General features: G+C 46.1%; 1 protein-coding gene and 1 long non-coding RNA gene across 4 annotated transcripts in view; one reads left to right on the forward strand and one right to left on the reverse strand.

Annotated features, from left to right (window-relative positions):
* Positions 1-25781, reverse strand: part of CPXM2 (carboxypeptidase X, M14 family member 2) — a 132257-nt gene that overhangs the window by 96811 nt on the left and 9665 nt on the right. For 2 of the 3 annotated variants that reach the window (XM_025273867.2, XM_044934902.1), the window contains exons 2-3: positions 24094-24192; positions 4862-4971 (exon numbers count right to left, since the gene is read on the reverse strand). In XM_025273867.2, coding sequence (XP_025129652.2) covers positions 4862-4971; positions 24094-24192 — 209 coding nt within the window. Of the gene's footprint in view, positions 1-4861; positions 4972-24093; positions 24193-24635; positions 25172-25781 lie in introns of those variants that run through there. The other variant, XM_045164101.1, reaches the window with a different exon arrangement.
* Positions 25058-25461, forward strand: LOC123331300. The gene is made up of 2 exons (XR_006547831.1): positions 25058-25198; positions 25403-25461. It is a non-coding gene; the product is annotated as an uncharacterized LOC123331300 (long non-coding RNA).

Below are 25781 nucleotides of genomic sequence, written 5' to 3' on the forward strand. Positions count from 1 at the left end.
AGCCACCTGGTGTATGGCATGTTTTTATAGCAGCCCCCAACGAGCTACAGTTTAGTTGGTAAAGAATCCGCCTGCAATGCAGGAGAACCCAGTTCGATTCCTGGGTTGGGAGGATCTGCTGCAGAAGGGATAGGCTACCCACTCCAGTATTCCTGGGCTTCCCTTGTGGCTCAGTTGGTAAAGAATCCGCCTGCAATGCGGGAGACCTGGGTTCAATCTCTGGGTTGGGAAGATCCCCTGGAGAAGGGAAAGGCTACCCACTCCAGTATTCTGGCCTGGAGGATTCCATGGACTGTATAGTCCACGGGGTCACAAAGAGTCGGACACAACTTGCACTCTCCAACGAACTAACACAGAGACAGGTGTTTTTGCTATAACGTTGAAAATGCAATCCAGTGAATGCTTATAGTCTGCAAAATCTTACACTCATAAAAACCAAGCTCACAGGAAAAAATAAGGTTCAAAATCTATGCAGCTCTGTAATCAGAAAAACAAAAAAACTCAGTCAATTCTAAAAAAAAAAAAATTAGTTCTGGTAAGGAGACATGTTAAATTACTAAGAAAAAAATTTTAATACATTTTTAAATTTAAAAAATTTTAATAAATTTTAATATCATTTAATTCTATCATTAAATGATAGAACTTGACCTTAAAAAACATGGTGAAAGTGGTATGATAGAAGAGGGTGTCGGGAAGTATGGAAGCTGGTGGGTTGTGGGCACAACGGCTAAATGGACAAATGACCTGAGCAGCAAATAGCCTAGGATGGACCACATGGCCAACCTGAGCCAGAGTAGCACCAAGTGACGAGCACCACGGACAGGACTGAGTTCTTCGGAGGCTTCTGCCCGCAGCTGTGTGGACAGTGCCCTGGGGTCAGGGCTGGTACCTGGTCCCGTAAGACACTGATGTACTGGCAAAACTGGTACACGGACCAACGCTACCTCTGGGTCATAATGCCATCGTCCACGGCAGCCACAGTGCCTTTGGCATTGCAGCAGGCATACACACACGTGCAGACACGGTGCCCACACAGTGTGGGAATCTCGGACAAACACGATTCACCCGACCTGAGGAGGGTAAGCCCCCAGTAAATCAGCAAGAGATAAAGGTCAGAAGAGAGACTCGCACACGGCTTAATAAGCATCCAGAGGGGCATAGAACACTTTAGTCGTTGGTTAGGGCCGTTTTATGGGGTCGTTGGGAGCCACAGCTCCAGGATTAAAGTAGCTTGGAGTCACATCCTTCCTCTCCTGAGAAACCTTAACCAAGTTACTCTACCAATCTGTGTAGCTGCTTTATTAGAGACAGAGGTGATAAGAATAACAGTCCTTATCTCACGTCAAGGAATAAACGAAACAGGTAAAGCACCAGCACAGCACCAGTAACTATCAGAGCTGATTCCTGGTCTCCTTCTTGCTGGAGACCGAGGCATCTTGGGGAAATGGAATAAGCAGGAACTTTTCTCCTCTTCTTTTTTTTAGGGCCACCCAGTTCTGGTACATAAAGGGCACTTCGAAACGGTCAGGTGAGGGATTGGATCTAATGGGAAGCAACATGGCATTTGAGAATCGAGGAGGACAATTCTCTTTCTTCCTCCTTTTAATCTCCATATTCTGAGAAGTTAGCAAAGGTGAGCATCTTGCTAAAGCCCCTCAGCTCGTTAGCAGAAGGACCAGGGTGCATGCTGAGCCTGCGTTCTGAGTGGACCACAATCACACCCACGGAGCCAGAGCAGCGAAGGGCTGGACTGACCTTGCTCACCTCCTGCGCTAAATGCATTTAAATATAGTTTCTAATGCCAAAACCTTGCTGTTTCTCACACATAAAATCCCATTAGCTTGACACGCCTACCAAATACTCAGATGTGAGACAAGATGTAGTTATTTTTAAACTGCATTCAACCTCCATGTGTGGGAAGATGCATTCCGGGGCACCTGTCAGGATGCAATCACGCTTCATATGGCACTGATTCTGGAAAGTGGAACCCGCCAAAGGGGGTCCTTGCAGCTTCTGCAGAGGAGTGAGATAATCCAGTAAATGCTTTAAAATCGTTGCTGTTGTTGAGTCGCTAAGTCGTGTCTGACTCTTCGAGACACCATCGAGCCCACCAGGTTTCTCTGTCCGTGGGATTCTCCAGGCAAGAATATTGGAGTGGGTTGCCATTTCCTTCTCCAGGGGGTCTTCCTGACCCAGGGATCAAACCCGTGTCTCCTGCATTGGCAGGCAGATTCTTTGCCACTGAGCCACCAGGGATAAATCACACTTAACTTCACTGACTATAAATCACCCAGTTTCACTGTTCAAGGAATCCAGTGAGTGCTATGGGCTCCCATGTTTCTGATGAGACAACTGAGGCTCAAGAGACGTGAGGTAATTATTTCCAAGGTCCCAAAATCTCAAGTGTCAAGGTCAAGTCTGAACTCAGCCTGCCTGACTGGGATATGCTCAAACTGTCCACTCAGCTCACTGGGAAGCCCACAGCTTCCATCCTCCACCCTCACCCCACAAATTTAGGACTAACTGGGCCTTTCCACTTCTGATCGAAAGTGTAGATCAATGTGAACATTGGTCACTCAGTCATGGACTAGGCTTCTCTGTCCATGGAATTCTCCAGGCCAGAATAGTAGAGTGGGTAGCTGTTCCCTCTTCCAGGGGATCTTCCCGACCCAGGGATCAAACGGTCTCCTGCATTGCAGGTGGATTCTTTACCAGCTGGGCTATCAATGTGAACACTTCTTCTTTAATGAAGGATGACTTCATTTCTAGAGAGGGAATCAGAGACACCAGATGACAGCCCCTCTGAGTGATGCAAGAGGCAGCCCCACTCCCACCTGGATGTAGCCCTGCTCGGGCCTGACTTTACTTACTTGGAGGGCTTCAGCCCATGCAAGGTGTTGGGGGCCCACCAATTATTAACAGTTACTCCTATTTAAACTTTGAAAGTTCACCCACCGGTAAAACAGTGTTCAGCTTACACACCCAAATATTTTAACAGCTGTCTGGGTTTTTTTAATGGATATTTTTTAAACAACTTTAGATTTCATGAAAGTTCGTATTACCGAATCTGTCTGAACTGAGAAGCAGTGATGTGGCCTGATGCAGTCAAGAGGAAGGAAGAGAGCTTGGAGTCAGAGCTCCACTCAAATGTCACCCCATCAAGCCCAGGGGCTCCCTGGGAAGGGGGCTCATCCACTCTTGCATGGCAGCCACCTGCGGCATGCTTACAGTGACCACTGGGGAGATAAGAGGTCAGCTCCGCCACCTGGAAGCTGTGAGTGCAGCCTTGATGGTCTCCCACTGTGGGTGTGAAAGGAACACCTCCCTCCCAGGAGGCTGGCTGAGATGGTACATCTACCAAAGGGTTTGCAAACCACCCACAGTTACACATCAGTTGGGGAAAGACTGCAAAAATATTAGGGAACTATGTTCCTGGAGAAACGCACAGGACAGCACGGGACCCAAATGCCAAGGTGAGAAGGGGTGGATCGGCTGGAGTTGGAAGAGGAGGGAAAAGGCATCTGAGATGGGTTGGCAGAGTGATGCCCCCTGCCCAACAAAGATGTCCACATGCTTGTCCTGGAAGCTGTGAATCCTCAAGGTTCTGTGACAAAGGGAAATGAAGGCTGCAGATGCAGCCAAGGCTGCTTGGGATTGGGAGATGGTCCTGGGTTATCCAGATGAGCTCAACGTATTTATAAGAGTCCTTAAAAGTTGAAAAGACCCTGATGCTGGGAAAGACTGAAGGCAGAAGGAGAAGGTGACGACAGAGGATGAGATGGTTGGATGGCATCACCAACTGGATGGACGTGAGTTTCAGTTAACTCCGGAAGTTGGTGATGGACAGGGAGGCCTGGTGTGCTGCAGTTCATGGGGTCACAAAGAGTCGGACACAACTGAGCGACTAAACTGAACTGAAAAGTGGAAGAGGGAGATAGAAGAGAGAACCAGAGAGATGGCAGCCTGAGAAGGACTCGACCTGACATCGCTGGCTTAGAGGAAGGAAGGGGCCACGAGCGAGGGATGCACGTGCCTAGAGAAGCAGGACCAGGAAAAGAAGTGATTCTCCCCGAGAGCCTCCGGGAGGAATGCAGTCCTGCCCATACCTTGATTTGAGCCCAGTGAGATGTCTATCCTCCAGGACTCTAGGAGAATAAATCTGCGATGCTTAATGGCTACATGTATGACGTTAGAGAAGTGCGAGCATGTGATGCCATGGATGAACCAGGGTTTACCCTGCTTGGACAAAGTGACAGGCAGGGAGCTGCAGGCAGAGGCCCTGCTTGGGAAAAGGCTTGCAGCCCAGAAATGCACGGTGCACAGAGGGAGGCAGGATGACCCCACCTCCAGGAGCAGGACTTGGACAGCACCGAGGGCCAGGGTTACAGGGGCCTTTGAGCCTCAGGGTGGGAGGCCAGATACGATGAGCACCACTAAGGGCTTGAGCTGGCAGAACACGGCAGAAGGAGCCACAGAAGAGCCTAGAAGAGGCATGAGTGGTGGAGAAACACAGGCAGGGAGGTGAGAGAGGACCAAGGTCACTGCCTGCCCATGGTCACAGGCAGCCAGCGTCCCTGCGTGTCTTTTCCGCACAGATCACATGGAGGTGGTCCGAGCTGGGCCCAGGAACCGGCAGCATCCTTTTCACTAACCACTCTCTGGAGAAGACACGTGTCCTGAGACTCAGGACTCTTTCTCTGTAAAACGTGGATTAAGCAGCAAGCTCCTCCCTGTCATAAGAACTAGAGCTGCTTCGTGTTAAATGCCAGGCGCGGAGCCTGCCCCAAGCTCCATGACCCATCGCCATGTCGGTGGCCAGAGACACCAGCGGTGCAGCCCGAATCCTCCCCCCGTGTGGTACCTGGATGTTGAGTCTCCCCCGATGCGCCCCCAGGCCGTAGCGCTTGGAAGTGGATGCGTGGAGCTGGAAGTCTGTGATTCTTAAGGTTTCCAGACCAAGAGGTGGGCAACCTGGAAAGGACAATGCTCATTAAAAACAAGGACAGATATGGACAGAAACGAACTTCCTGATTTTGAAAAATCTGGCCACCTGCTTCTCTGCCTTTCCCCTAAACTCCAGCTCTGTGTCAGCCCCACTCACTGGTGCGCCTGGTGTTTCTGGACAAACACTATTCAGCCGTCCACGTTACGCCAGCTTTCTTTCCTGTCGGCATTTCCTCTCTGGGTGTATCTGCCCTAATATTCCTCTGTCTGATGTTCTCTGTGCTACTGTCTGAGGCTGTTTCCAATTAAGGATCCTTCCGCTGAGTGACTCAGCCAGGGAGCATTATTGGTTAGAAATTTCAGAGCGATTCCGTGGCTGAGTTCTGCAAATTAATCAGAACTTGATGGTTTTGCTTCAGCAACTCTGGCCTTTGTATCGTGCATACTAATGAACACAGCAATAGAAAGAGGGGGGAAAAAAAATGAACCCTACTGCCTTCCATTCCTGGCAAAACTGGTAATTCTGAGAATGGCTACTCAACACAGTTTAGTCCAAGCTGCTCCTAGAATATGACGCTGGCATGTGGGCAGCTCCTTGGCCATCGTCCCAGTCCAGCCCATTGTCCCTGCGGATACGAGCTTTAACAGCAGCTCTGGGGGCCTCCTGACTCCTGGGTTGCTTGTCTCACCACCCACTTTGCCATAGGGCTGGAATTGACCAAGTGGTGCTCTCCCCTTCACACCTGACTCCAGGGAAAGGAAAAAAACACTTGGAAGTAGAAATGAACAAAGTCTGCTTCCACAAGAAGTATCAGAAATCCCTGATGTAACAGAGCAAATTTAGAAAGCCCCGCGGGTCACTGCTGAGATGGGAGTGCCTCCTGGGGATCCCGGGAACTCCTGGGGACGCGGGGGTGTCTGTCCATCCACGACAGACCCCTGCAGGGCAAGGCCCTTCTGGTCTTGGATTGCTGAAGGAGGCTGGCAATACACTGACCGCAGGAGATGTTCTGAAGGTGCCAGGTAAGGAAGTTTGCCCATGCATTGCAGTCAGAGGAATTCAGGCCTGCCAGGACCTGAGATGCCGTCAAGTTCTCCCCTTGAGTTTTCAGCAGAGGAAACTGAGGCCCCAAGACTTGAGGTGAACCATCCATGGCATCCTTGCCAGTGACAGAGTGCACCTCACATTCTAGTCTCTAGGTTCTCAGCTCCAGGCTCTGAAGCGATGCCACTCTGCTCCTCTGCCCGTATCTACCAGGAGGCTTGGTCGAGAGGCTTGGCACAGAGAGGAAGAGTACTAGTGACCAGCGAGGTAAAGAGCATGAGGGAGATGACATTTCATCACCTGCTCCATGCTGCCTGAGGACTCGGAAGGCTTCAGGTGGCCCCGTGGTGATTCTCAAGATTTTTGGCAGGTCTATGTAACATCCAAAATAAGCAAAAATAAGCTGTCCCTCCCCCTTGAACTCACTCAAAACATGGAACAATAAGGGGAAAGAAAGCAATGCAGATGATTAAGAAATCCGTCCAGCAGCAAAGGCCATCTATTGGTCCTTGATGGGATATCTATGGGACTTCAGCCGCTCAGTTGCTGCCTGGACCTGGACACGGTAGGAGATTTCTGCTAACACATCCCAAAGGCAGTAAGTGAACAGCCAAACAAAACCCACAGGATGAATCAACAATCTTCAAAGGGGACTCCAGAAGGGCAGAGGGGACAGAAAGGAACCGAGAGGCCCCACCCCAGCCACAATTCCTGTCTTGTCCACTACTACTCCCTAGAGATTAGAGAGTGACAATCATCCTAACACGGGGCTTCTCACTGGCGACTGCCGGGACAAAGGCCGCGGGAAACCCACCAATGTCAACAATCAAAAGGACATCTTCATAAATCAACAGAGAAAGATAAATATTGTATAACATCCCTTATATATGGTATCTAACAAGAAATGATACAAAGGAACTTATTTACTAAACAGAAGCTCATAGACAATGAACTTATGTTTACCAGAGGGGAAGGATGGGGGGAAGGGATAGACAAGGAGTTTGAGACGGATATGTACACACGGCTATGTTTTAAATGGATAACCAACAAGGACCTCCTGTACAGCACAGGGAACTCTGGTCAATGCTATGTGGCAGGCTGGATGGGAGAGGAGTTTGTGGGAGAACGGACACAGGTTTATGTATGGCTGAGTCACTCTGCTGTGTGCCTGAAACTATCCCAACATTGCTAATCGGCTATACTCCAATATAAAATAAAAAGTTAAAAAAAATTTCCAAATATTGTCCTGCCCCCGCCTCCACCAAAAGAAAGGGTATCTTCAGACAAGTGCTTAGAAAATTTACCCACCTCCCATCATAAGCTCAGATTCTTGCAAAACACACTGTTGGAATAATGTGACAGACACACAAACACACACAGACACGCATACACCATGCAATACAGTAAGAGCCGGGTGCCCTGTGCAATGACTCTCCCCAAAAGGGCCCAGTCTACTCGACCCACCACGGAAGTCCATAAGCAATGCGAAGCTGAAGCGAGAGGCGAGAATTCTTTTTTGGCTCTAAATTCTCAAAGACACATTCGGCTCCATCCAAAGAGCTGTCAATCGTTATATCGCCACACGACAAGCAGGACTTTCCTCCATCTTTAGAAAATATTTCTGAGGAAGCCAGGAGTGCCGTCTTGAGGATTGAATAAATGGAGGAGACGCTAGTGTTGCCAAGCCTGATTTAAATCTCCGCCATCAGAACCGAGGCCCGGCAGAGCGCTGGCATCCTGGCTGGAGTGCAACATGTTGGTATTATCATCAAGATTATAATGTCGATGGAGGAGGTAATTACCAGGTTTAAACAGTGCTTGAAATCAATGGGAAATGCACTCCCAGCTCTTCACCCTGCCCCTGTGATCTAAGGCCCCAGCCAGGCTGCACTGAAGTGGCTCTGACCGTAATTCAGCCAGGACTCCTGGGCCAGTTCATTCCAGCAGCAGCCCCTGAAGAGCCCTCCAGAAAGCTCCCTGCTCCTCCTCCCAAAACAAACAACACCCTTTGTCATCAAATCACATTTGTGTTATTTCTAAGAGGAAAAAGACTTTCATCCTAAGAAGCATGTGGGTGAGGAGAACATGAAAAAAAATTAAAAAGTGTGAAAAGAACACTTGAGGAAAATATTAATTAGAGACAGGAGATGTGTCATAATCTGGAGGGAAGAGTGACAGTCATCCGAGATGACTCGACTTCTCTCTTCCAGGCAATGCCACTCTCTGAGAACACCCTGTGCCGAACGGGGGCGCCCTGCCTCCCAGGCCTGCGCTCCATGCCCAGGAGGTGGGCAAAGAGGGGACCCTCTGCCTCATTCTACACCTCCCCTCCAACTAGTGCACATGTGTTCAATCAAATCTGTCCCTAACTAAAATTCCCTGCATTGCAGTCACTCTACAAAATGGACATCACCACTATGGCATGCTTCCCAGGTGGCGCTAGTGGTAAAGAACCTGCCTGCCAATGCAAGAGACGTAAGAGATGTGGGTTCTATTCCTGGGTCAGGAAGATCCCCTGGAGCAAGGCCTGGCAACCCAGTCCAGTGTTCTTGCCTGGAGAATCCCATGGACAGAGGAGCCCTGCAGGTGGACTACTATCCATAGGGTCGCAAAGAGTCAGACGCGACTGAAGTGACCTAGCACGCATGCACTACAGCATAGATTCATTATTATCACCCCGTCGATTACCACATGCACATACCAGCTCTCTAACAAATCAGAAGTGCTCATGGCATTTAATCTGTGACCTAGAAGTTACAGGGCACAGTCAGAACAGAGTGTAGAAGCTGGAATTCGGAGTCGGGCACATCAATCCCAACATCCCACTCCCAAGCCCTCAATCTGTCTGGAGGGAAGGCCATTATGAAAGTCAAGTCAGGAAAATTATTTCAAAAGGATAGTGACTTGGGGAGCAATGCAAGCAACCACCGTGAGCCAGAGCCTCTGCAGACACTCATTTAACCTTCACAAGGACCATGAGAGATGGCCAATACCATCCCCGATCTACACATAAGCAAAGACTCAAAGAAGCTTACAGAGTTAAGCAGCTCCTAAGCGGCTGGACTTCCCAGGTGTCTCAGTGGTAAAGAATCTGTCTGTCAATGCAGGAGATGCAGGAGACGCGGCTTCGATCCCTGGGTTGAGAGAATCCTCTCGAGGATGGAATGGCAACCCACTCCGTTATTCTTGCCTGGAAAATTCCATGCACAGAGGAGCCTGGCGGGCTACAGTCCAGGGGGTCGCCAAGAGTCAGACAGGACTAAGTGACTGAGCACACAAGTGCCTGAGTTAGAATTTGAAAGTCAAGTGTGACCTAAAATGCCAGGCACAGTCTTTGCACCACCTCTCTTTGACTTGGAAACTCAAGAATGGGATACAAATGCAAGTTTCGTGATGGCATTTGGGGTCACATGCAAGACAGGAAGTAGCGCTGAGACAGGCTTCACCAGTTGGCAGAGGGGAGCTGAGTCCGAAGCCTTCTGGCCTGCAGTGGTGTCTGCTGGAAACAGAGCAAAGAATTCTCCAAGACCTCGAGGGCACTGCCAGGAGCCAGCTCACAGCCATCCTGAATTTTGCTTTCGTGGTCGCCTATGAACCAAAGAGCTCTGACTTAGGACGTCCCTTTCTTCGCCTTTCTGAACCTAACAGTCCCTTTGATCAGTGAGAGTGTGGAGGCCCTGCCTGGTGCACTGGAGAAAAAGTGTTTGCAGTGTCTCAGAAGCCGCTGACTTCCCGAGGGGGACGCTTCCCTTGGAGTCTTGCAAAGGAGCTAATCCCAGCCTTATCTAATCACCCTTAGAAAGCTCCTCCCTGACTTCTGGACTCTTTAAGACTGCAGTTCTCAGCCTGAGCCAACACCAGAATCTTCTGGGTTACTTTGCTCCGTAAGACAGACGTATTTGCAGGGCAGGAATAGAGACACTGGACACAGTGGCGGCAAGAGAAGACAGGAAGAATTGAGAGAGTTGCACTGATATACACATTGCTGTATGTAAAACAGCTCGCTAGTGGGCAGCTGCTGTGTAGCACAGGGAGGTCAGCTCAGTGCTCTTCCTAGAGGGGTGGGATGGGAGGTGGGGTGGGAGGCAGGCTCAAGAGGGAGGGGATATATGGATCCTTATAGCTGATTTGGGCTTCCCTAGTGGTTCAATGATAAAGAATTTGCCTGCAGTGCAGGAGACTCGAGTTCAATACCTGGATTGGGAAGATCCCCTAGAGAAGGGGATGGCAGCCCACTCCAGTATTCTTGCCTGGCAAATTCCATGGACAGAAGAACCTGGTGGGCTACCATCCATGGGGTCACAAGAGTCAGACACGACTGACTGACTAAAGAGCAGCAAACAACATCACAGCTGATTCACATTGCTGCACAGCAGAAACTAACTCAACACTGTAAAGCAATTGTCCTCCAATTAAAAAAAAAAAATCCTATGATTATGAAAAAAAAAAAAAACCTTCTGGGAGGGGAAAAAGATGCCCAGACCACTCCCCAGAGACTGTGATCAATGGGACTATAGAAGGGCCTAGGCCCTAATTTAAAGTTCCCAAGTGAATCTTCTGATACCCTCAGAACCTGGTTGGCTGGTGTCTCTTTCCTGTCATTGTTCAGTCGCTAAGTCGTGTCTGACTCTTGGTGACCCCATGAACTGCAGTACACCAGGCTCTCCTGTTCTTCACTATCTCCCAGAGTTTGTTCAAACTCATGCCTGTTGAGTCAGTGATGCTACCTAACCATCTCATCCTCTGCCGCCCCCTTTTCCTTTTGCCTTCAATCTTTCCCAGCATCAAGGTCTTTCCAGTGAGTTGGTTCTCCTGTAAGGCTACACAAACCCAGGATTCTGTTTCCCAGGCTCCAGGGGACAGGCAGAGGAAACTCTCAGGGAAAGGGTTATCAGCTCATGCTGGTGGAAGCCTCTTACACCTGGAGCCTGCCCAGAGCCACAGCAGTCTAGAGGCTCCCACCTCGGATCAGTGGTGGCCCCACTTGCAAAGCCTCCAGAGACTTCCTCTCCCAACACCTACCCCTCTCATCCTAAAAAAGGTACAAACCACACTGAATATCACAGGGCAGAAACTGTGAGTTCTCATCACTGAATCCCAAAGCCCAATTGATGTTTCCTGTGTAAATGAATGAATGTGTATTACAATCCAACAGAACTAACAATCATGTGTCTGCACTGTCATGGAAAATTAATAGCCTGCTCTTTACATATTGCTTATAAAGCCAAAAAAGAAATTACTGGTTTGAAAAAGCATTTCTCAAACCTCAATCTTCATGAATCTTTCTATGCATTTTATGTAGGTCAAGAAGCAACAGTTAGACCTGGACATGGAACAACAGACTGGTTCCAAATAGGAAAAGGAGTACGTCAAAGCTGTATATTGTCACCCTGCTTACTTAACTTATATGCAGAGTACATCATGAGAAACCCTGGGCTGGAAGAAGCACAAGCTGGAATCAAGATTGCTGGGAGAAATATCAGTAACTTCAGATATGCAGATGACACCACCCTTATGGCAGAAAGTGAAGAGGAACTAAAAAGCCTCTGGATGAAAGTGAAAGTGGAGAGTGAAAAAGTTGGCTTAAAGCTCAACATTCAGAAAACAAAGATTATGGCATCTGGTCCCATCACTTCATGGGAAATAGATGGGGAAACAGGGGAAATAGATGGGGAAACAGTGGAAACAGTGTCAGACTTTATTTTTGGGGGGGCTCCAAAATCACTGCAGATGGTGACTGCAGCCATGAAATTAAAAGACACTCACTTGGAAGAAAAGTTATGACCAACCTAGACAGCATATTCAAAAGCAGAGACATTACTTTGCCAACAAAAGTTTGTCTAGTCAAGGCTATGGTTTTTCCTGTGGTCATGTATGGATGTGAGAGTTGGACTGTGAAGAAGGCTGAGCACCGAAGAATTGATGCTTTTGAACTGTGGTGTTGGATAAGACTCTTGAGAGTCTCTTGGACTGCAAGGAGATCCAACCAGTCCATTCTGAAGGAGATCAGCCCTGGGATTTCTTTGGAAGGAATGATGCTAAAGCTGAAACTCCAGTACTTTGGCCACCTCATGTGAAGAGTTGACTCATTGGAAAAGACTCTGATGCTGGGAGGGATTGGGGGCAGGAGGAGAAGGGGACGACAGAGGATGAGATGGCTGGATGGCATCACTGACTCGATGGACGTGAGTCTGAGGAGTTGGTGATGGACAGGGAGGCCTGGCGTGCTGCGTGCGATTCATGGGGTCACAGAGTCGGACACGACTGAGCGACTGAACTGAACTGAAGTCTATGTATCCAGTTCACAATTATGCTGAAAGGATACCCCCCAAAAAAATGTAAGCTGTATATTATATGATTCCATTTATCTAACATTATTTAAAAAAAACAAAATTACAAAAAGGGGGCACAGATCAGTGGTTGAGGAGTCAGGGACTGGGGGAGGAAGGGGAGTACACAGGGGCGGCACCAGGAAGCACTAAGGTGACGAACTGTCTGGATCTGCGGCATTCACTTCAGTGAAAGTACACACGGCACAACTGCACTGGACCACACGCGCACACACGTGTGTGTGCACATGATTAACTAGCAGAGTCGGAACATGCTCTGTGGACTGTAGCAATGCCAACGGCCAGATTTTGTTATTGTGTCAGTTACACAAAATGTCAACACTGAAGGTTGCATAAGGCCCATTTGTTTGCAGCTTCCTGTGGGTTTATAATTATTTCAAATAAAAAGTTTTTTAAGGGATGTCAAAAGGAAAAACCTTTCGTAATGTGCTCAGGGTTATTTACTGATAAAGTCACTGTACAGGCATCATAGACTTTGGGGAACTCTAGCTTAAAATTTTGCAACCTCTCCCAAACCCATCCTAAAAACCTATAAAGATGCAGATAAGGAAAGACCCCCAACAATGCTTCAACCTAATGCCAGAGGTGGAAGGACATTCACCACATGTGAGTGCAATGGAGACAACTGAGAAAAAAAATGGAGATGACCAGAAGAAGGGCAGAAAAGCCCTTCAACCCTCCTGCATGCCTCTATTCATGAAACCCAGGGTCTGCAGCAACTAGAAAATCAGACACCTATCTCTAAAGCCCAGATGTGGCTTTCTGAGGTGGCCAAGTGCTCACCTCGCCCCCTAGCCAAGTTTCCACAACTGTTGGATCAGAAATCCTTAAAACACAACTGGACAGGATGCAGGGGCAGGTGAGATGGTCTGACAGTGTGGGGACAAGAACAACACTGATAACAGCATATGGAGGTGGCTGTAATTCCCCGTGAATTCCATCGGGTCGGACTGTCTATGAAGCAGCGGTGAGGGAAGAAGCTGGCACCACAGAAGAGCAAAAGTATGTGAAAGAGAAAAGGCTGCTAGAAAGAGGAAACTGTACTGGGGGTCTGCACGCTGACTTGGCCAACGTCTCCAGATCTGAGGAAAGGCTTAGACTGTCTCCAGGGAAGGAAATCCGACTGGATACTGCTTCATTTGAAGCTAACTGAAGAGCAAATACTAACTTTTAGTCTGTGAAGAACAAAAATTCCACACGAAGAACATTAAAAGAGGTACACCATCCAAGAAACTCCAAAAGAAATAATATGATTTGATGTAATAACCAGGAAAATGTTTTCCCATAAATTGTTCATCCTACGTATAGTGCAAGAGACAAGGCCTGCATTTGCCAAAAAAAAAAAGATATGCTAGGGGGAAAATACATACAAAACTAAAAATCCAAAGACATAATTAAAACATACAAAGAAAGATCTACTATTTTTGAACTATGGTCTTTGCCAATGCAGTAGGGGGAAAATAAATAAAAACCTTTAAAAATGGAAAAGAGTAAGAAAATTGTCATTATTTAGTATATACTGATTTTTGTACCCAAATCTAAGTTAATATACAAGTAAATTTATAGTCAATAAGACTTTAGCAAGGTTACCAGGTATAAAATCAACATTCAAAGATCAATTGTACTCCTGTAACACTATCAATAAAGCATTAGAAAACTGAAATTAAAAGAATCACAGACGAGCATCTAAGAAGAAATCTATTAAAAATATGGAAGACCCATATATTGAGAGATATTTTAAAAGATCTAAGAAATAAGGAGATATATCATGTTCATGGGTTAGAAAACTCAATGTAAATATGTAAATCCTCTCCAAACTGATTTTCTGGAATTAATGCAACTCGAGTCTAAATTCCAGGGAAGGTGTTAAAGAGCTTGACTGGAAAAGTGAAAGTGAAAGTGTTAGTTGTTCAGTCGTGTCCAACTCTTTGCCATCCCATGGATTATAGCCTGCCAGGTCCCTCTGTCCATGGGATTTTCCAGGCAAGAATATTGGAGTGGGTAGCCATTCCCTCCTCCAGGGGATCTTCCTGACCCAGGGATCGAACCTTAGTATACCACATTGCGGGCAGATTCTTCCCTGTCTGAGCCACCAGGGAAGCCCAAAGAACTTGACTAGATGGTGCAAGTATCTGTGTGCAGACACACACTCAGTGAATCAAGAGTAACCAAAACTACTGAAGAATAACAAGGTTCTGCTCTATCAGTTATCAAGATTTATTATGAAGCTATAATAATGAGATATTTTATGGATGAGTATAAAAATGAATTAATGATAAAAAACAGAACTGAGAGCCCCAAAACATAGCCAAGCATATATAGACTCTTGATATCCAGCACATAAGGGTAGCACTGTGAAACAGTGGGGAAAGAATGACTATTCCCTTTAGGTACCTACAAGAAAAAAATTAAACTGAACTTCAATCTCATGTCACAAACAAACAAAATCCATTCCAAGTATGCTGCTGCTAAGTTGCTCAGTCATGTCCGACTCTGTGCGACCCCATAGATGGCAGCCCACTAGGCTCCCCCATCCCTGGGATTCTCCAGGCAAGAACACTGGAGTGGGTTGCCATTTCCTTCTCCAATGCATGAAAGTGAAAAGTGAAAGTGAAGTCACTCCCGAATGAGAAAGAGAAAAAAGGTATAAGAAAGCATTAGAAAGCAATATAAAGAGTAGCAACCATAAAGAAGATTGATATATTTGACTACATCATAGTTAAGAATTTCCATTTATTAGAAGAGTCCATAGGAACAAAAATTAAGCCACACAAGAAAGAATATATTTGGGACAAACAATATAAAGTCAAAACTCATACTTGAATGGATAAATTTATAAGAAAAAATTGAATAGGAGCTTCATCCAAAAAGATATTTAAATGACAAATAAATATATGAAAAGATGCTCAAACTCATTAGTACTTAGGAAATGAAATGAAATCACAGTGCATTACCATTATACACCCAGCAGACTGGGCTTCACTGCTGGCTCAGTGGTAAAGAATTTGCCTGCAATGTAGGAGATATGAGTTTGATCCCTGGGTTGGGAAGACCCCCTGGAGAAGGAAATGGCAACCCACTCCAGTATTCTTGCCTGGAGCATTCCAGAAACAGAGGAGCCTGGCAAGCTATGTTCCTTGGGGTCAAAGAAGAGTCAGACACAACTTAGTGACTAAACAATAACAGACTGGCAAAATATTAAAGTATGATCACACAATAGTTGTTGGGAATGTGGAACCATGGTGGACCCACGCCATGCTGATGGAAAACGAGGATGAAATGATCGGTGAGGAAAGCAACTGAGCATTTGTTCAACAGCCAAGTTGAACCCAGCCTTTCCATGACTAACTGCACACACACCAGGAGAAACTCAAGCCCACGGGCACCAGGATGTGTGTGTAAGAGTTTTCACTGGCAACCCTTTTCATAAAAGAGAGAAACGGAAACATGTCAAATGTCCTTCAGCATTAAAATGGATAAAGAAATTGCTGACTATTTTTATGATGGAATAAAAATGAATGAACCAAAAAAGCGGAACAGTGATAGAAATGTACACAGTATGATTTCACTGAGATAAATTTCAAAAACAGGTCAAACATACCAATTTAGAAATACAAATATAAGTGGTAAAACTATAAAGAAAGCTGAGGAAATGTTAACAAAGTTGGCCATGGGGGTAACCTCTAAAGTTGAAGGGTTAAATGTTGGATAGGGAGATTGACAATGGTTTGACTTCTGGAGCCAGGTGATGGTTACATAGGAATTGGTTTTATAAATATTTGCTAATGGAACATATATTTAGTGGACTTTTTCCGTAAGTATGTATTATTTCACAATAAAAGTAGGAAATATTCTACACAAAGCAGTATGAGCAGAAATACCACTGCAGAAAACTATACCAGTGATAGTGATGTGGTAACAAACGTGTAAAGTGCATACTGAATAGACCAAAAAAAAACCCTGAAAATACACAAAAAAAGGGAGGGAGATAACACTGAATTTTTTTTTTTTTTTTGGTAAACCAGGGTACTATAGAAGGGACAAAACTCATTATAAGACTAAACATACTCTTATCATGTGATCCAGCAGTCACCATCCCTGGTATTTACTCAAATGAGTTGAAAATTTATGCTCAAGTGAAAAACCTGCACATGAATATTCATAGCATTTTTATTCTTAATTGCCAAAATTTGGAAGCAACGGAGATGTCCTTCAACAGATGAATAAAGAAATATATGTGGTGCAGCCATAAAATGGAATATTATTCCATGATCAAAAGAAATAAGCTCTCAAGCAAGCCATGAAAAGACATGGACGAACCTTAAATGCAAATTGCTAAATGAAAGAAACCACTTTTTAAAGGGTACATACTGTATGAGGCCAAACACATGACATTTTTGAAAAGACAAATCTCTGAAGACTCGGGTTGCCAGAGGTCTGGAGGAAGGAAGAATGAACCGGATGAACACAGGCGACTTCCAGGGCAGTGAAACTATTCCGTTACACATGGCAGTTACTTGTCATTATGCCTTTGTCCAAACTCACAGAATGTTTAACAAGAAGAGTAAACACTAATGCAAACTACAGACTTTAGCTCATAAGAAGGTGGGTGTGTGCTAAGTTGCTTCAGTCGTGTCTGACTCTGTGCGACCCTCTGGACTGTGGCCCGCCAGGCTCCTCTGTCCATGGGGATTCTCCAGGCAAGAATACTGGAGTGGGTTGCCATGCCCTCTTCCAGGGGATCTTCCCAGCAAAGGGATCAAACCCACGACTCTTAAGTCTCCTGCACTGGCAGGGGCGTTCTTGACCACTAAGTGCCGTACTCTACTCAGCTGTAACAAATGTACCACATGAATGCAAGGTGTTACTATAATAGAAGCCAGAGCTGGAGGGGACGTACATGGGAATTCTTTCCTCTCATTCTTCTCTAACTGTGAAAAAACTGCTCCAAAATAAGTGAACAAAGTTCAAAATATACATTAATATAATATATATAATTTCATATATTAAATTTTATCTTGAAAAATAAAACTTCCAGTATAAACACAAAAGAATGGAAAACCTGATAGATCAAGAACCATGAAAGAAAATGAAGTATTATCAAAGAATTTCCTCTCTGGAAAGTGTCCAGCTCAGATGAACTTACAGCCTAATTTTTTCATACTTTCAAGGAACAGATCATTCCATATTCCTACATGGTTCCAGGTCTTTAGAAAGATAATCCAAGTTTAAACAGATTTTTCTAAATTGCTAAAAAGTTCCTTTAATGTCACACAAAATAGATTTTTTAAGTCAAAAAGTAGCCATTTAAAGAAAGTCAATACACAATAGAAGAAAAAAACAATTCTCCATGAAGACGAAACAATTTTAAATTTGTTCTTATTATTCAGTTGCTCAGTCACGTCCAACTCTTTTCAACCCCATGGACTGCAGAATGCCAAGCTTCCCTTTCTTTCACTATCTCCTGGAGCTTGCTCAAATTCACGTCCATTGAGTTGGTGATACCATCCAACCAACTTATCCTCTGTCGTCCCCTTCTCCTCTTGCCTTCCATCTTTCCCAGAATCAGGGTCTTTTCCAATGAGTCTGTGATACAAAGAAAATCCTCAAGTTCCACACACACACACACACACACACACAATCTCTAAGCGTGGTACCTGGTAGAGGCCTCAAATCTCACCCAACCCAGACCAAAGGCAGAGCGCTGAGGGTGCTCCATTCACAATATGTACTGCTTTGCAAAACCATCTTACTTCCATCATGGTGGGAAATGAGGCTTCTTTCCTACAGATCAAAGAGCACTTCCTGTGCAGGGCCCGTCCTGCTGATGTGGACCATGGACAGTCAGCTTCAGCATACATGGAACACCTGTTTTCTACCCCTGAACACTAGCTGCGACCCAGTGCGGGCCCTGGTGGCCCAGACGGTAAAGAATCTGCCTGCAACACTGGAGACCTGGGTTCGATTCCTGGGTCAGGAAGATCGCCTGGAAGAGGGCATGGCACCCCACTCCAGCATTCTTGCCTGGAGAATCCCATGGACAGAGGAGCCTGGTGGGCCACAGTCTATGGAGTGGCAAAGAATCAGACACGACTGAGCAACTAAGCACAGCATTCTGATCAACAGTTGCTTCTTCCAGCACTGGGCATAGCCTTAGCTGAATCAGACACAGATCCTGCTCACAAGCATTCACAGCCTCCCAGGACAGAAGAGTCAGGCACAGGGATCACTGTGGTGTGAGAGAGGAGAGGACCAGGACCATGAGGAAGAGATACAGGAAAGCAAAATACAGGGGACCAGGACGGGCTTCCTGGAGTCAGCATTAGCACAACTGTCAAGTTCTAAGAAGTCCCTTGGACAGCAAGGAGATCAAACCAGTCAGTCCTAAAGGAAATAAGCCCTGAATATTCACTGGAAGGAGTGCTGCTCAAGCTCCAATACTTTGGCCACCTGATGCCAAGAGCCAACTCACTGGAAAAGACTCTGATGCTGGAAAAGACTGAAGGCAAAAGGAGAAGGGGTCAGCAGAGGAAGAGATGGTTAGATAGCATCACTGACTCAGTGGACATGAGTTTGAGCAAACTCTGGGAGATGGTGGAGGACAGAGGAGCCTGGCGTGCTACAGTCCATGGGGTCCCAAAGAGTGAGACACAACTGAGCAAGTGAACAACAGCAACAAGTTCTGAGGCAGAATCCAGCAAGCTACAGTCCTCATCAGGGCCAAATTCAGTTCACCATCTGTGTCTGTATGGCCTGCGAGATAAGAATGGTTTTTATATTTTTTAATGGTTATTTAAATAACAACATAATAGTCTCGACTTTGCTTGCTGGCCAATAAAGTGTGTAATATTTATGATCCTTTAAAAATATCTGCCGACTTCTATAACTAAGGCATGAAAAAAATCCCAAGACAGCAAATAAAAATTACAACTAATGTTTTGTGAGAGCTTACTGTGTATGCTCCACTCTGCACACATTATTTCATCTCCACAAAAATGCTATAAAGGAGGTATTATCCCCTCTTTACAGAGAAGGAAACTGGGTCATAGAGATAGTAACTAGCCCAGAGCCTCACAGCCAGTGAGGGTAGAGCCTGACCCCAAAGCTGCTTCTCCATCACCAGCTGAGATGCCTGCCCAATTCCCTTTGGAGGAAACACATGAGTGAGCTTTCAGCACAGAGCATGTCTGAAAAACAAGCTCTTATCTGGCTGGAAAAAAGGGAGACAGAGGCCAGAAACAGGTCAAATCATGGTGGGCTCTGAATGTCAGCCAAGGAGCTATTCTGCAACCAATGCACGGTAAGTTCATTGCAATACTCCTCATTCAGTAGCAATATACTGAAAACAATCTAAATGTCCATCACCTAGAGTTCAAATAACTTATGGAACGTCCATTCAATAGAGCACGATGCAACTTTTTAAAAAATGCAGATCTTCTTTACTGTATCTGCCAGCTACTGCTGTGTAACAAACCACACAAACTCCCAGGGGCACATAGGAAGCACTTGTGTCTTAGTTGCCTTCAGATCAGCTGGGCTCAGCTGGTAGCTCCAGGCTGCAGATTGGGCCCGGATCTGCTTCACTCATCTCCTAGGCTCCTTGGACCCGTGGGCTAGATGTGTGTATTCTTCTCATGGAGATGGCCGGGCATAAGGAGAAAATGAAAACGAGCAAAGTCTCTTAAGCACTCAGCCCAGAATTGCACTTTTTCAGTCCACCTTATTCTATTTGCCTCCACAAAGAACATGGACAGCCCACAATCAAGGGGCTTTCAACTTTTACAAAGGAAGTTGAAAAGTCATATGGCAAAGGCTGTAGATTTATAGAGATGAGAAGACTACACCAGTAATTCAACCACTGCATATGCTATTAAAGAACAATATCCAAGATGTATTTTGGAGACTTGCCACAGATGACGCTAATCCTTAGTCATGGTGACAGCCATGTACGTAATCTTTCCCTTAAAACTAAGACTCTCTCAGGGTGAGTCCGAAACAGGAGGGAAGGGAGCAGGGCACAAGCTTTAAGAGAATGACATAGCCATTGTTGTTGTTCAGTCGCTAAGTCATGTCCAACTCTTTGTGACCCCATGAACTGCAGCACACCAGGCTCCTTTGTCCTCCACTGTCCCCCAGATTTTGATCAAATTCATGTCCATTGAGTTGGTGATGCTACCTAACCATCTCATCCTCTGCTGCCCTCTTCTCCTTTTGCCTTCAATCTTTCCCAGCACCAGTGTCTTTTTCAGTAAGTCGGCTTTTCCCATCAGGTGGCCAAAGTACTGGAGCTTCAGCTTCAGCATCAATTCTTCCAATGAATATTCATGGTTGACTTCCTTTAGGACTGACTGGTTTGACCTCCTGGCAGAAGAAGGGACTCTCCGACAAAAATTGGTTAGAACCAACTAGGTACAAGATGGCAGAAGTCAACTTCCAGAGGACCTTGAAACTCATCATACTCTCCTTGTAATTTGTTGTTTAGTTGCTAAGTTGTGTCTGACTCTTTGCGACCCCATGGACTGTAGCCCACCAGGCTCCTCTGTACATGGAAATCTCCAGGCAAGAATACTGGAGTGGGTAGCCTTTCCCTCCTCTAGATCTTCCTGACCCAGGGATCAAACCCACGTCTCCAACATTTGCAGGCAGATTCTTTACCACTGAGTCACCAGGAAAGCCTGTCCCTGTAACATATTAGTTGCTAAATGACACAACCCAGGAGCCATGACAGTTCTGAGGCGGCCATAAACCTCCAAAAAGTGGGGGCTGGCCCAATTCCTGGAAATCTCCGCCCGCTTCTCCAAAACAGTTGGAATAATCCTCCCACTCATTAGCTTATGAAATTACCCAGGCCATAAAAACTAACCACCCCACATTTTGGGGCTTCTCGCCTTCTGAGATGGCCCACACTCTGTCTGTGCAGGGTATTCCTCCCAAAGCCCTTCTCGCTTTTTGAGAGACCACATTCTGTCTCTGAAATGTGTGTCTCTCTAAATAAATCTACTTCTTACCTATCGCTTTGTCTCTCACTGAATTCTTTCTGTGATGAGATGTAAAGAACCTGAGCTTCATTAAGCCCTGAGACAGGACCTGAAAGACAGTGGGTTCAAGCCCCGATCTGGGTTGTGTGGTTTCAAATCCACATCTCACCCGAGCCCTTTGATGCCATCCACTCACATAGCTCAGTGTGCTTAATATCTGCTCTGCCCACCACCCTGAAAATGAAGCAAATGCCATCTGTTCCACCTGCCACCTTGGACATGATGTAGATGACAACCATCCTCCTTACCCTGCTATTCTGCCATATCTCCAGCAAGGCCTCAGCACGACCAGAGGAGGTGCTGAGAGAATGATGGACGGGGGGTCCTGAGCCTACCCAGCTGCCCATCTGAGGCCCTATTCTGCCCAGCTCCACCTCGAGGTGACCCCTCCTGGTCCAGACGCATGTTCCCCAATGGCTGTGCCACCTGCCTCCTGCACACGACCTCCCCTCATCACCATCCTTCTCCCTCCTGTATCTGCACATTAGGGCCCCTGCAGCTTCTCTTCCCTCCAGGGTTTTCCTCAATTTCTCAATTTCATTTTAATAAAAGAACATTATGAATAAAGTCCATAGGCCAAAATCACATCTAGGACACTCAGTGAATCAGAGCCAGAAAGGCTGCCTTTGAGAACGGGGTCCCAACTGTTCAGCCGGGCTCTGAGGTTAAGGTCAGGGGAACAATCCTGTCGTCCAGAGTGGGAGACAGGGAATGGGCGTGTGGCCCAACAGGGGACAAGTTCAGACTTCAGTGTGTGCGTGTTTGTGTGTGTGTGTGCGTGTGTGTACATGTATTTGTGTACAGAAATGGGCCTTGAAAAGTCTTTGTGATAAACAACAAAGCAAGATTTTTCAAAAATTCTGAGTGATCTTTCTAAACACATGGTCTTTCTGTATAGCATATGGAACTATATTCAGCATCATGTAATAAATCATAATGGAAAAGAATATGAAAAAGATATATATATGTGTGTATGTATGTATAAAATCGCTTTGCTGTACATGATAAACCAAACGACATAGCAAATCAGTTATACTTCGATTCAATAAATTGAAAAAGAAAAATCTTTGTGAAAATGCCTTTCGAAATTATAACAACTTCCAACTCTGGTAATGAAGAAATATGATAATTCAAACCAGCCCTTGTGGTAAAGCTACTAAAAAATAAATCTGGAAAAATATTTTTTAAAATACTTTTGAAAGCATCAAAGAATAAACAAGACAAGAAAGAGCTCTCTGGTCCCAGGTCTGACAGCAACAGAACCCAGAGAGGGAAGGCCAGACCAGAAGCCCCTCTGGCCCCGTGGCTTGTGATCTGGAGAAGCAGCTGGTGTTTTACCAGCCTGTTGGGGCCAAGGGACAAAAAGTCATGCCAAGGCCCACCCAACGTGGGAGTCTCATTACCACCCACTGAGTGGAAACCCCAAAGGACTCCACTCTCAGGGCAAACCCACAGAAACACAGCCCCAGCACCCCTGAGTCCTCCACACACCCTCCCGACAGGCTGGGTCCTCCCAAGGGCGATGAGCCCAGGGCTCGCCCGCCCACTTTACGACAGAATAGAATTCCCATATATTAAGTGGTTGCAGAAGTTCACTGCTGTGGAGCTTCTGTTTTTATTTTAGGATGTGCTGTTAGTCCTATCTATGATTTCTTTGATGGCAAATTCTTGGTTAGAAACCCAACCCCAGATCATCACAATGTGCCTAAGGGAACATACAATTCCCTTTGTGACAATCAACTCTGTTACACGGTTTATGGGCTCACATGGCAGCTGAAATCGGATCCTGCCTCTATAAATGTAAATTTGTGAAATGCTCTATATATGTCAAGCAGCTGTGCTGCTAAGCAGAATGCTTAGAATCAGAAAATCTGGAGTTCAAATCCTTGTTTTACAAACCGAAGGCCACATAACGGTAGGCAAATGACCCATATTACTGAGTCTCATTTTCCTCATCTGTGATATGATGATGGTAATAATAACGATAATAATAAGACTATCCACAATACTCAGAGGGACATCAGGAGATGTGAGGTAAGAGGCCCAGTGCACAGCAATTACTGAGAGCTTAATTAAGTGCTTAAAACATGTTCAGTATCACTAATGTCAGCAGAAATGTCTTCGGAAATACCATAATTTACAGTAACAGATACAACAATGGTAATAGTTAATAATAATAATATTAGCCAGAGCTTGTCTGTGAGTCTAGAACGAATGGCTTTGACTATCCGAAAGTAAGTAATTGAAGGACTAATATTTTTGCATGACTGTAAAACACCAGGCCTAACATCACGTGCTTTGGGAGTTGAAGATTTGACCTCTGACCCTGGAGGCTCTGGGTTTTGTTGGGCAATAATAAATGTACACACAAGGCTGTGGACAGCTATGAGGCCCCACAGGAGAGGAAATGAGGTTGTCTTCAAGGGAGAGGGGGTGAGGGAAGAGCAGGGAAGGCAACCGAGAGCTCCAGGAAATTCAGAAATGACCTCAGTCAAGCTGATGAGTTTGAGTTACTCAATGACTGTGCAGTTTACTGTACACGCAGAAGAGAAGGGATGTGCATGTCTTCATTCCTCACCCACGAATGGTTCAGAAGAGGCAGAAGATCCCAGGCCCATCCCCCTCCACTCAGAACTTGGCTACTGTGTCCAGGCCCGTGTCCTCCCAGGGCCAGAGACTGAGCTGGGGCAGAAGGCACATCAAGGACCTCACTCACCCTCTCGGACAGCGTCACGGGCCAGGGGGACGCCATGATCATCACTGGCAGCCTTCTCAGAGCTCTTGGTTCTCATGCCTTTTCTGTTGATATTTTTACCTTAAAAAAAAAAAAAAAGAGAGAGAGAGCAAGAGAGATGCCTTTACTTTCCCATATATCAGAGTCATCCCAGGATGGTGAGACTCTACCATCTTCTCCTGCAAAGCAACCATCTCCACCTGCTGCCTCCCCAGACCCTAGTGATGGCATGTTGAACTCTGAGAGGCTGGTGGTTACAGGAAAGGAAGTGTGTTATGGTGAATGCCCAGGGAAATAAACACGGTAACAAACAAGGCACATCTGCAGGTGGCTGCTATTCAGAGGCTGCAAAACGTCCTGTGGGGGCACTTTTGGCCCTCCCTGGCACTCCAAGAGTAACACTACATTTAACTGATAAAATAGATAAAACGCAGCTGGAACTTCAGGCCTCTGAGCCTGGAGCTAGATTTCCTACCATGCTGGGCTCCTCCCACCTAATTCTCTCCAAGGCCCCAGTTGAGTACCTGGAGGGGCTCTCTCTCTGCTCACAAACACCAGCTTCTTTTCAGCCTTCAGATCATATTTTCTATCCACCAGAACTCAGTATATGTTGTTTCTCCTCTGTAGCATCCTTCCATTCACTCTCCACCTATTTCACTTCCTCTGATCTTGCAAATCCCAGCTCAACCATGCCCTCCTTGAGATGGCCTTCCTGAACTGCCCACCTAAATCACTGCCTCCTTTGATGGGCTCTGACAGCACCTGTATCTGGTCAAGTTGCTTCTATGCGGAGCCTGAGGCAGGGGTTCCGTGCATGTAATGTACTGAGGGGGTGTCTAAGGAGAAAACATGGGAGGAAGCAAGATGAGGTAGAGGAAGGAGCTAAGCTAGGCTGGGCTCCCAGTGAGAATCTGACTCAGCCTGACACCACGGGGAGCTCTGGAGCTGACACTGAACAGAGTGTTGGTCCCCACCGTGAGACAAGGGGCCACCTTTCCTATGCTGGCTGGTCTCTGGCTACAGACTGATCTACTGGGGGTGGGAGAAGTCACCTTCCAAGGGTCAAGCTCCAGAGAAGGGAGCAGCTGTAAGTCATCACAGCCAAGCCCCAGCAGCTGTGGGAGGGGCATGCCTGGGTGGGAAAGAGGACCTGGGAGGGGGTGGGTGTCAGCAGCCCCCGCTATAGGTCTGCTCCCCGGGCTGGGATAACATCATCACACACATACAACACATGTTGTTCTGTGCATGGGGGCAGGACCTGCGTCTGATTTTGCTCATGCTCTCCCTCCAGAGTCTGGTTAAGCCTGTGATGAACAAATGATCATGAATGATGATGAGTCAGTGAATGACCAACAAGGCAAAAATAAGGGGAGGGGAAGGTCTATGGAGAAAGATACTTAGTTTGGACTTTAAGAAACAAGCTGAAATACCAAAAACATCAAGTGGTTTGTGCCAATTAATGAAGTCATTTCAGATTAAATTCTAGAGTCACCAAAAAAGAGAAGAGAGATTTATCAAGAAAACATCATCAAAAAAGTCAAGGGTGCATTGTGCCTGGCCAAGGGCAATCCTCTCTCCATCATATTCTTGGGTGATACCTGCTGGGCGTATCTTTCATTTGTAATATAAGCTAAAAAAAAAAAAAAAAAAAAAAAGTCACAAAATTAAGA

This window comes from Bubalus bubalis, chromosome 23 (genome assembly GCF_019923935.1).
Source record: "Bubalus bubalis isolate 160015118507 breed Murrah chromosome 23, NDDB_SH_1, whole genome shotgun sequence".
NCBI classification, from domain to species: Eukaryota; Metazoa; Chordata; class Mammalia; order Artiodactyla; family Bovidae; genus Bubalus; species Bubalus bubalis.